The sequence below is a fragment of the Ascaphus truei genome, chromosome 1 (genome assembly GCF_040206685.1).
Source record: "Ascaphus truei isolate aAscTru1 chromosome 1, aAscTru1.hap1, whole genome shotgun sequence".
NCBI classification, from domain to species: Eukaryota; Metazoa; Chordata; class Amphibia; order Anura; family Ascaphidae; genus Ascaphus; species Ascaphus truei.
In genome coordinates, this window is record NC_134483.1 from 365,064,977 (window position 1) to 365,077,962 (window position 12,986).

Here is a 12,986-nt window from a genome sequence, read left to right on the forward strand (position 1 = left end):
CTTCGGGAGCGAACCTGTACATCACTTCCCAAATGGAGTCCAAGAATACCTCGTCCTGTGCAAGGCATTATGAGGCTTGACTTATGCAAAGCAGTGATGGACACCTCTGCTTCCCAAGGGATTCGGCAGAGGCTGCAGTCTTTCAGTGCCACAAGTCCCCAGCAATTTCCCACTGGTCCTGGGAGAACCAAGAGCCCAGCCTCTCGTCTTATATTATACAGTACAGGAAACTACATTCATCTCCGAAAAGGAAATCAACATGTTTACTTTCAAACAATACATTCATAAATGGCTTTTTATTTATTTAGCACCATGTGTGCATTGCTTTACCAAATCAACATTATATATGGCGCTATCAGGCATCCTATTTAAAAGTATGCATTATAAAAGCAGCTTCTGCTAAAGAGCTAATTAAGAATGATTTTAATGCACAACATCTGAACATGACTGCAGGGTCTCCCGTTTCAGACTATTTTACCTTTGGTTCCACACATTGCATTACAGATTGTGGCTATCATTTGAATTAAAAAAAAAATACAAATAAAAGCACTAACCTTTTCTTGAAGCTCATTCTTGTATTTCTCAGCTTCTTCAATGAATATGCCCTGGAGCTTCTCACACTCTCCTGTGTAGAAGTGCTTAAGCTTCTCCTCGAGGTCAGATAGTTCTGCAGTGTGTTCATCCTTCACTTTCTGTATGATGCCTTCATAAGCAACCAGCAGCTCATTCTTCTCCTTTTCCAACCTCTCATATGTGACTGAAGCAGAGACTGCATAGGAACAGAAATACAATCTCATTTCAAAGTGGTTCTCGGATGGAAGACTAAACTATTCAAATAGCCAGCTACCTATCCCTATAACCAGGCTACAATTACTACAGAGTAGGTCCGATTATTTATTTAACCAACGTATTACACACTACTGGACAATACTTCCGTTTTTATTTCAATATTACGTTCACAGCTCAATGTGGTCCTATGTGGGAACTTGAAACGCTGTGTGTGGGAGGATCAGACATTCCACTTGCCAGGACTTGCATGTTTAAAGGTGGAAGAAATAGGTGGGCTGAATGTTTCGGGGGGGGGGGGGATTTCTCTATGCGTGTTCGAAATGGATTTCTGTGCCATTTGGGGCAGAGCTTTGCAGCAAGTTGTGAGTTCGCTTGTCCAGAATGGCATTTTACCACTTTCCACATTTGAAATGGTTAAAAACGTGGCACAAAATAGATGCCTTTTGCTGTGACAAGGCAAATCCATTTTAAAATGAGACCTTGGCTAGATTGACCTACACTTGCAACGTAAGTAAAAACAAGTTAAAAAGTGAGTGCGTATGTCAGACACTAGGTCAAGAAGCCAGACAAGAATTTCAAGATGACACAAACCAAGGTTTCCTGCAAGAACGTCTTGAAAAACATTTAACATTTATGAATAAAATATGTCCATCCTGACCGTGTGCAATGAAAAATTTAATTGTATTTGCTACTTCATGTGAACGGACATGAACTTCATCTACTGTAAGTGAAATGAGTCACGTGAGAACATTAAATACAGTCTTCAGGCGCTCTGCGTAGACCAGGGGGTGCTCAACTCCAGTCCTCAAGACAGCCCCAAAAGGTCAGGTTTTAAGGATATCCCAGCTTATGCTCAGGTGGCTCAAATCAGTCAAAGATTGAGCCTCTGAGCCACCTGTGCTGAAGCTAGGATATTCTTAAAACCTGACCTGTTGGGGGGGGGGGGGGGGAAAGAGACAGGAGTTGAGCATCCCTAGTGTAGGGTTGCTCTATTTTCTTAGAATAAAATCAAAGCCCCAAAAGTCCCAGCTTTCCATGTTCACAAACAGATCTACAAATATTTGAGAGATATTTATTAGGTGCAAAATTTTACACACAAAAAAATATAAATGAAGACAAAAATCACCCACATCCCACATGTAACCCCATAATCATGTCACTGACATTTGTACCCCTTGATTCATGGGGGGATTGTCCCAATAAATTTACACTTGAAACTGGATATTTTCATGCCGCACTGTTCAAATAAAGTCATGCACCAGACATTATAGCATAATAAAGTGCTTTATTTGTAGGTTGCAAACGCACAACGTTTCGGGGATCTCGCACCTGAGGAAGGGCAAGAAGATATCCAGTTTCAAGTTTAACTATGTGGCAGAAGTGGGATCCCAGCCACGCTTCAACTGCCTGCAAGTTACAAAAAAAAAAAAAAAGGACACCCACTACAATTATCTAAAAGGAGTGCGGTAAGATCCAAAACCTTTATCTGGACTATAAATAGATTACAAAAATAATAAAATCCTTTTTAATCCCCTCCTTGTAAAGTTTAACTTGACTGTCAACATTATAACCTAAAGCTTAAGATGAGCTTTACTGCCTTTATCAGTTTACATTAAATATTGTAATTAATGTAAGACTCGTCAATCGCCTGGTTTCAATTAAACACAACACTGCCATTTGAAATGATCACTTTAATTGCAATTAAATATATATTTTTTTCAATCAAGACCAGTACATATGAACCTTTTAAAAAAGTTTTCTAAGTGGGACCATCGTTCTAAAATCAGTCTAAAAATAAGAGCTTTACAACATTGTGACATGCACACTACAGTACATGAGATCTATCGGATTACATTCATTATAGCATAATCAGAAACAGACATGCAGGAAAAAAAGCAGCAAAACAATGAATTTAAACAAATACAAACTTGTTCATATTTTTGACATGCCAATTAAAATGACTAATTTTAAACGGAATAGTTTGCAATTGTAAAGTGGTTGTTGCCGGGAAAGCATAACAATTTTTATTCAGCTATACTAAAAGTCAATATAAATACTTCAATCTATTGTGTGACCCAAGTTATTAGCAGCTCCAAAGGAGAATACCCTTTAGAATAAATGGAATGAGGGAGTGTGTGTGTTTGTACTTTGATAAAAGCATTGGAGCACTTAAGATTTTTCATCGTCAATTCCCCATGACAGTTTATCTGTGCGTCCTCCCATTACAATGGGCACGCAACGTCTGGTATTGCGGTTCAAGATAGGCTGGTTCATTGCTGGCCCATCAAACAGCCGGGAGAGGTTAAATGCAATATATGTTGATGAACTCATACTAGGTACTGCTGATTTTACAACATACAAGAACACTGTAAGAGAGCACACAGACCTGATCAGATACTGTACAACAGATCATTTTGCATTACTGACTCAGTTCTCTGCTATGTATTATTCTGTAAGTCATTTTAACAGCCAATCCTTTCTGCCCTGGCGAGAGGCTTACAGAACAAACATTGCATTTTGCATCGACAATAGAGTATGTTACGTTAATGCCCTTGACCTCTTTAGTTGTGTTAATATAACCGCCATGGGGTTCATTTTCATTTTAAGAATGCCTGTGAGATTACCTGGATCAACATGGTCTTTGCAGTAATGGGACAATAAAAACAATGAAAAAACTATGTTTATAATTGTTGCGACTGGTGCAAGTGTACACAGGTACTAGAGATTTGACCTGATCACTAGGATATCTTCAAAGGCTTCATAAAGAGCCTTGAGATGGTTCTGGCAGATAGAAGGTGACAGAGAGGGCATTCTGCCCTTACCGATTTATGAATGTATGATGATTGTGTAAATGTATGATGAGTGTGTGATTGTGTAATTTACAAAGGATGAAAAATAATTAAAATCTGGTGTAATTCCCAAGGATACAAAATTTTGATTTGTGATGAGCCGAAATACAGAATTGTACCAACAGTAAACATGACAGGGTGTCTGGGTTGCATATCTCAAATATTTGTTCCCTCCCTCAAAACTAAAAGGTCGCATTATTCCAGGGGTAGTTAATACTTCCAGATTCACTTGGGTTTAAAGTCATTCTCTCTCCCAGCTATAATGTCATGAAACACTGATGAGTAGGAGAGAAGACACCCACAAAAAAAGTTGGCCTGTCCTGGTCACAGAGGCAAAAGTTTGACGTTAAAAAGGATGAGTTTGACTTCAAAAAAAAGAAAGCATAGAGGGAGGGGTAGTACATTATATCTGTAACATTCTGATATCTTCAACACCTCTTTGAAGGGATGCAAAGGTTCTCTATTTTATGAAAATGTCTGCATTTGTATATCGTATGTTTTTGGAACATTCCTTTTCTGTAAACAAGCACTGTACCACTTTTCGTATATTAAATCTAAAATGTAATAAATACTCTCTTCGGGCTCTAATTGAGCATAGGACCTTTTTGCATTAACCGCATTTCCGGACACATTTTGCTACACTGGGTTTTTGTGTTAATTGCATCTACTTCCAGTACATGGGACCGAGGACTCCTGAGTGTAAGACCTTACATTGTTCTTGGTGGTGGGAGCATAATTGAGGGGTAGTGAGACTGTTTTTGGGGAGTTATTGCTTATTAGTAGTACCCTGCGGAGGCGAGCCAGCTGGAAGTTTTAACCCCTTTCACATACACAAATCACGTTCGTGGTGTACAGGAGTACCTAATGCTTCTTCAATTAGCTTGAAATCAGTCAACTTATGTATCTATCAACTACTCTTCTACCACTCAAGTCCAGCCCGTATCACTCCAACGAAATACAACTTATTCATTTTTAGTACCAATCAAAGGAGACGCAAAGGAAGTGCAACCTGATTTCCATTAAGCCTAGTACCAGCAACACATTCATCCTCATGCCAATAGCGGGACAGTAAAAGTACTTTCGCCAACTTGCAACTTTACATTTTCTGTACAACTAAATACTGTAGGGAGGGCAAACATGACCTTTCATCCACACAGCTCCTTAATAAAGGTTAAGGAGGGTTTAATACATGCATTGTGGTTTACAATTCTTATATCTGGTTAAGAAGCAATTGTGACAACAAGAAACACTCCACTAGCTCTCTGGCTGCGTGCAGAATTGTAATCTCTGCATCTCACACTTCCTTCTATGAAGGCAGGTGGTGCGGGAGTGATCAGTCACACTTATCAGGGCTCCAGGGTCAGGTTTCAAAAATTAAAAAACGACTTCACATAAAAGCCTGGCAAAACGACTCTACAGCCTGCTAGCTACAAGTTTGGATTTTGTACATCTGCAGCCAAGCTTTAATGTAACGTGGAACTTTGTCCTCTACTGGCAAGACCATCGAGCATGGGGCAGAGAAATCTCATTTCATTTCCAAGTCACTGTAGATGCCAACATACCACAAAGTAACCTAGCAAGTTAGACTTGAATGCAAGATTCCCCTATTCTCTGTAATGCAGTACAGTGCACAGAAGTGGTTCATGAAAATAGACACATAAAAAAGTGATAGCCTTATTCTTAGCACCGCCTGCATTAAAAAGGCGAATCCCCCACATGTTGGTGCACTTACCGAACAAATGGGTTGGATACAGCAAGTTTAAAAAAAGGTACCAACCCACTTAGTTCAAACTATTTCCAAATGCCTTCTACTTTTCCATCATTTATCTAGACTACATAATTGTCAATCCTTACAGTAGATTTCTTTAGAAGGAATATTTTAGGTAAAAAATAAATTAAAAATGGGCTTGGTTTGGAGCTCTGCTTCCAATGCTGAGCTTTTGTCTTAAGGTGAGAGAAAACCAGTCCTAGCTGAAACCAATCTAATTTCTTAATTTGCATACACAAATAAATCTGCAGTCATTCCAATCAGGACAGTCGGCACAAGTTGAACAGATTTCCTTGAATTGCATTTTCCTTCCCACACCAACATATAAATAGAAAAACTACTGAAAGACCACAGGTCATAACCTCATAAAGCAACGGATATTAGCTTGGCAGAAAAAGCAATTAGCTTTGTGTCACTAGAACACGACGACTCCTTCCATGGGCATCTAATGAATTAAACCCTCCACTTATAGGTACAATCCCACATAACAAAATATGTATGTACTCTGCAGTAAGTTGATTTCACAAAGACTTACAGCATATCTACATTTTTAACTGAGTGCTGGAGGGGCCATGGGTCACAGTGCCACAGTCTCTCTGGCACTCGCGATCACGTGACCGCTTTGTCATGGATGACGTCTTTCCTGTTCCGTTAAACATCAGTAGCTACATCGTGGGGACCTCGAAGGGTTAACGTTCATTTCATAATTGAGGATTTGTTTAATAATGTCTCTTCAAATTTAGATGCAAAGAGCTCATAAGGAAATAAAGTTTCCACCAGTCACAGCTGCCTCAAATTAGGCGAATACATAATTTCTCTGAAGTTATTATGGTTCCTATTAAAGCACCACAAACATTTGACATTCATATTTGAAATCAAATAAAAATAAGTGACATTAGGATCTTCTCAGCACAGACTTTAAACGTAAGATTCAACTATCATAAAAGCCTCACAACTTTGTAACTTAACCATTTTATTTACGAGTACAGTATAAGTCAACAAGTGACATGGAAAGAACAGAATACCCCTCACAATGTAAAGAACATCACAAACCAAAAGGTAGAAGGGCTGCCTTTAATAGCCAACTAGGGGTTAAAACGCGTGCAGGCATTCAGGACTACAGTGGTCCCCTTTTCAGACATATTTTTTTATTAGTTAATTATTAAAAAGGTATTTCTACTTACTTTTGTGGTCTTTTCTGCAGGTTAACATGGTATTTCTCTACCCTGACACCATCTGATACAATCAGTGTTTGTGCCCATTCCCAAATTTATAGTCCACATTCCAATGGTGCTTTTTTTTTTTTTTTTTTTTTAATCTTATACCTGTTAATAGTCACCCTTATTTCCATTTTCTTTCTATATAGACCTGCAGGGCCACAAACCCAGAATGAGTAGGAATAACCAACAAGAAGCACATCCAACTGGACATGAACATTTGTTGTTGGATGGTAGGTATGGAGCAGATACAGAAATACGTTGGAATTTGTGGCAATATTTTTGACCTGACAATGCAACTGGATCTTCAAAGCAGCAACCTGTGCTTATACTCCACCACCTAAAATAACCATGCTGCTGTGCATCAAGATAAACGGTGAATGTGTCTAAACCGCTTCAGATCCAAAGAAAATCAACAGAACACAGAAATAACACTGATACCCGTGTTTACTCCACACATCAATACCCACAATTCTGCAATACACTTAACAAAAAGTGAGCGATAAATATCTATACATTTCAAATATATCGGAAAATCTTGCAGCAGATACAGTTCCGTGAGACAATGGGCTGAATCTACAACTTCTCTGCATGCTAGTCAGTCAAATATTAATAAGCGGAGCTTTTTGTGACCACATCCTCTCATCTGGATTGTAAAGTAATAAACACTTACTAGGTTCTTATTCAAAGAGATTAACCATTTTAAGGTAATGTTACCTGTTCTCGCCACTAGAGTTCTTATGTCCTGTCGCCAACAGGGGCAGTGAGACAACACAGAAATTAGCAGGAGCTGCTAATGTGCAGAAATCGCATTAACAGGGCCTTTTCTTGCCAAATAGTTACAGAAACGGGTTGGTGGCCACGTACGCAAAAGAAAATACAGTACTAATTAATGCACACCCATCCCTGGAAAGCGTTTTAATGTGATTATGTGCATTAGCCAGGTTTGACCTTACTAAAGTCTGTATTCTGGATTTTGTCATGGAGAAGTCTTCATAATTATTTTTTACCCTATTAGTCCACTTTAGGGATTTATTAGTGTGGGGGGAGGGAGGGTTTATGATTAATTAGTGATTCGTACAAAGGTAGTGTCCTACTTAGCAACATTCAGCTGTTGCAATAAAGTGAAGAGATTAACCCATTTAATACCGTCCCTATTTTTAAGCATCTCTTAATTAATACATCATAAAGGTTTTCAAATTCAGGCTCAAGCTAAAAGCAAAGAACAAATAGCACAAAATAGACTTACTGTTTGGGTCATTTGGACTTCACATTCACATTTAAAAAAAATACTCTTATGATTCCATCTATGCATTGACAATGTGTTGCAATACAAATGAAAAACAAAAACAGCTTACACTGAACTTGCAAAGCGCACCAATAAATATTTGAGATTTTCTTCAAAATTAAAAACGAAAGCATTTCTTTCATTTTTCATCCTCCAATATGTGCAAACATTTTTTTTTTAAACAAATGCACAGTCTAAAGCCTTGCATGCAAGAAGATTAAGTATGTAGTATGAAAGTTTGAGTGGGTTGAAGGTTTGTGTTACGATTGGTAATATGCTATATATATTCAATGTCCACTAGCAAAACTTGCAGAATTTGTGGTACCTATTGTACCATCTATATCTGTATTTTAATATCTGTTCTGTAAAGTGCAGGGCACATGGAAAGCACATCATCAATAAAACCTCTCCCTCTGCATACACACACAGTTTGCATTGATGTGAAAGTGATTAGGGATTGGTTTAAGCACATTTGGGTCGGCTTGCACAGACTGTGGCATCATGTGGCTCCGACCCGAAGCCTGCAAAACGTCCAGTATTTCATTTGTCTCTGCTGCCTATCTTGTTGTCCATTCACCAACTGGATACCACTTTTCTGTCTGCACTTCATTCACTTTGGAACATGGAGTAAAACATGTCACTTTGGAAATCAACTTAAATACTTAGCCATTCCAGGGGGGAAAAAATCTCCTTTAGAGTGGGTGTACAGTACCTGCTTCAAATTCCAGTATTCTCTCTTCACCAAATGATATAATATATCGGAAGCTACTCTGGGCAGGGGCTCATTGTACTGAAAAGACTATGTGCAGTGATGCAAACCATGTAGCTTGAATATATTCAATCACTACAAACTTGATCATGGAATAACTTGACACTCAAGGCAGAGAGTACCCCTTCACAAATATGGGTGGGGTCCAGTAGGTAATGCAGAGAGTGGAAAACCCATGTTTAAACTACTAGTGCCATCTTGTGCGGAGGGTTATATACTGTAATAAGTCTACTCTTCTCTTGTGTGTGCAGAAAAACGGACAAAAAGCATTCTAAAGAGGCAATCCTCCCTGTTAGATTTGTATTATACAGAATCAGAACTGGCGGGGTGGGAGGTGGAAGGGGGGGGAGGTAGACTATACAAACCCCCTGGTTCGGGAGATATTTACCTTTGCATACAGCCTGTATGTCGATATTTTATATCCCTTTTGCACAAATAAGTTATGGTGAGTAAATAACGGATAAAAACCCCTGCATCATGCAGCAATGACAAAAAAACATTGGAGAGAGTCAATAAAAAGAAAAAACAATCTAAGTGTAGGTGTCTTGATAAACGAGTGAGTGTTTGACAGTCGTTGGCAATTAAGCAGAGCGCTGGATCTTGCAGCCTTTCAATTGAGCACCCACAGAAGCTCCAGTGTCACCAGCACTCCGTGTTGTCCAGAAGACTGGCTTGTTTGTGATTGGTGTTGGTGTGATCTGTTGGTTATTTTAGAGGAAGATCCGCTGTTTTTCCAGCAGGGGCTATAGTATGCATCAGTATGAAGCTGAATAAAGAAATGGAAAGCAGCGGTGTCCACTAAACTATTTAAATCTACCAGTTAATAATGTCCTAAGCTATAAGTGATAATATCAGTTACACAAACGATAGAATAATGTCCAATATTGAATACTTAAGTCCAGCAGCCAGAGTCCCAAAGAGGGAGTTCCATGTCCCTCCGATTAATGTGCAGGAAAAAGAAGAATGATATTCTTTCTTCTATCTTTACAACCCTGATTCACTACACCTCAGAGCTCTATCTGGGCTATAAACTCACAAAGTGTTAATCCTTCAATTATCCTCTGAGGGCAACGGAAGGATTCAAAGTTATAAACAAAGTGAAAATTATCCAGATTGTTCTCTCCTTACCATATTCACTTGGACTCCAACGTGCAATTCAATACAAATCTAAGTTGGTGAATATAGAAGTTGTTGTGGGTTAATTCCACAATCAATTTTGCTAAGAAGAAACTATTTCACCAAGTCGCAACCATAAAAATAAATATATTAGCAGATTCTACATAGTTGTGAATCTATCCTCTATATACTGATTGCAACGGTTGGTCTATTAATGCATTGTTTTCTTCTGTATTTCTATATGTCCATATAATCTGCTTGAGCCTATGCACCGAAGGGCATTCTTCTTTCTATATGAAGCGGAGACAAAATAAAAAATAACCTCCAGTGCAGAAGAGACAGGGATTATTGAAAAGAGGGGGGATTCCTCATCCATCTGAATACTGAACCCAAATTTAAATTTCACCTCTGATCATACAGAGCCCAGAGAAACTTTCAGGCTGCACCCCTGAAATCAGAGTCATGACTCAACATAAATGAGTGGTTCCCTTCTGAAACCTACACAAGGAAGTTTGCCACAGTTTTGGAGTAGTGATTTAAAACCCCACTGCACTCTGAGTAGGCATTCTATAAGAGCCAAGGCTCCAGATACTCATTTATCAAGACACCTACACTTACATTGTTTTTTCTTCTTTTTGTTGACTCTCTCCCATGCTCACCCTGGATTTTGAAGAGCATTTCAGCTACTTTGGGACTAGAGAAGACATACCTACCAGAGGTTGAGCAGGGAGTTGCAACCTTATTTTATTCACCAATTGTCACTTTTTATTTATTCTATGCACAACCATTTTGGCACTTTGAATAGTTTTTCTCATATAGTGTTTAGTAATTTCACTTGAAAATATTTAATATCAACTGTGGGAGCGCCTAATTGGTCACTATTGGTTAAAAAAAAAAAAATTTGGGCACTCTCCCATCTCAGACAGTTAAAGTGGATAAGCAGCAGAAGGTGACACTACGAGCGCTCATTTGCATGTCATTACCCAGAATTGCTGATGACAGTGGAGTTTGTGTGGTTGTAGGGACCTGTCAGACGTGTGCTCATAAGTGTTCTGTGTCATTGCTGGTCGCTTTTAGCAAATAAATATGGCATTCCATCCAAGCATCATTTCTTTCTATGGACTAATAGGGAGCTGCAATTTCATCAGGGCAAGACATGGCAGCTTCCTATTTGACAGCCCAGGTAACCATCTTTGATTTTTGTTTAAATTACTGCCACACCAGAGCGTCCCAGGCGCTAAAAATAGTGCATTACTGCTGCAGGGGGCACACGATTCAAATACTTTAGAGTGCTCTTATGCAGTATCTGCTACGGCATCAACCCTAGGACGTCAGAGGCCGTTATGGGCACTTGCTCCTTTTTTAAAGGCAGATCAGGCTGATGGAACGGCCAGCTTGACCCATTTCCCCCAAATCGGGGATTCGGGGTGGATGGCTCCAGGAGCAATCACATGACCGGTAGCGCTGGAAGTCTGGCACCACTGCAAAAGTTTCACTAGTATGGGAAACAAGTATCCTATTCTTACAATTTTAAGTTTACGACCTTATTCATGATCTTTACTCAAAGCCGATTAGTGTTTCAGTTGCTACGAGCAACATATACATACACTAATCCTTATGCACAATAACTTCACATAAGTAATAACCAGGGTTAAAAACACTGCATGGTTTTATGCGCTGAATATGGATGAAACATTTTAGTTCTGGGACATACTTGAAAGCACAGAAAAGCTAATAGTTCTGCATGGATGTTCAAATCTACAGCGTATTCCTACCTTTTCAATAAAAAAAAAAGATACTGTGCTTGAATGAAAATCCTATAAAGTTTGAAAGTGTCCAACCCATTTGTTAACCAAACTAAAACGGTACATTATTATGCCCTCTTTCACATGAAGCAAGGACTAATACGACTCCTACTACGATTTTTCCTTTTCAGCAAGAAGGTACAGTACTCTGTCTGCAAAGTTGTCAGTTTATATTCACGGCCCAGTTCCTCGTGAACATCCAGTACGCTGCAAATACACTTCATAGATGTGTCGTTCCCATGCATCTAAATTTAGTATCTGGCCTGGTAATTGGAGAAACCAGATTGCAGGTCACGAACTTGGCCGAGGAGCTGCACTACAACTTGACACTTCACTATCAGATACCCACTGGCGGCCAGGAGCACTCAAGCCATCGCTTTGTAGCTCCGTTTCTGGCCCTGCTCATTGTACAAACACACCATAATATGTTGTACATTTTAAGGAGGACTAAGGTATGAGGCCAGAAAGAGAAAAACATGAAAGATGTGTCAATGCACCAATCATAAGCAAATACTTCATCACTGCTTCTGACAGCCTCAAGATATATCCTTACCAAAAGGTAAAAAAAAAGGGCCAGGTTTTCCCTGAACTGGCAATCCTGGCTGCATTTTATTTTACGAATAATAAAAAGCAAGAGCATGCAACAGCTTCAAAATGTATAGTCTCATTATTTAAAATGTTTTAATAGCTGTGCAAATGTAGATAAGAAAAGCCTGACTTCACAAAGTGCAACAAATCACCCCCCCACCCCCCCCACCCCACACACACACACCCCACACACACACACCCCACACACACACACCCCACACACACCCCCACACACACCCCCCCCACAAACACACGTTTATATTTAACCAAGGAACAATTCAAAGGTTATGGTGATGAATGCAAAATCAAGTACAAAAATAAACGCAAATAAAGTGCATACATCCTTGTCACGGGATACCAGGCAGTTACACCTTTTTACCAGGATCAGCAATTGAGCAAAACAAGTTAAATAAATTGCAAATTTATTCACAGGAAAAGGCAAACACAATGTTACACAAACTACACACTTACTTAGGAACTGGGGGTAAAAAAAACTAGACTCTTCTAGGTGCAGGGAAATCCTACTTACGGATTTTCCCGGCTGAGACTTTAGCCTGCAAAGTCCTGGAACTGAAATCAGCCTGCCGTTCCAGACGCCACCCCTCCCCTCTCTGCAGAGGTCTGGATTTTAACTCACTGGACTTGGTGCTTAGAATCTGCAAATCTGATTGGCGCAGGGGTTTCTAATAGTTCTGAGTTTCATTCACAGAACTCTGCAGCCAATCCGGGCGTGAGAACATGTCCCACCAGCCAATCAGAGCAGGGCTCCTCTGGTTGATGTCAGAGGTAGGGGGCAT

General features: G+C 39.5%; 1 protein-coding gene across 1 annotated transcript in view; it reads right to left on the bottom strand.

The window, feature by feature from the left end:
* MTUS1 (microtubule associated scaffold protein 1) overlaps nucleotides 1-12,986 on the bottom strand; it is an 84,532-nt gene that overhangs the window by 10,757 nt on the left and 60,789 nt on the right. Inside the window, exon 4 of the mRNA XM_075610088.1 lies at nucleotides 555-769. Coding sequence (XP_075466203.1) covers nucleotides 555-769 — 215 coding nt within the window. The remainder of the gene's footprint in view (nucleotides 1-554; nucleotides 770-12,986) is intronic.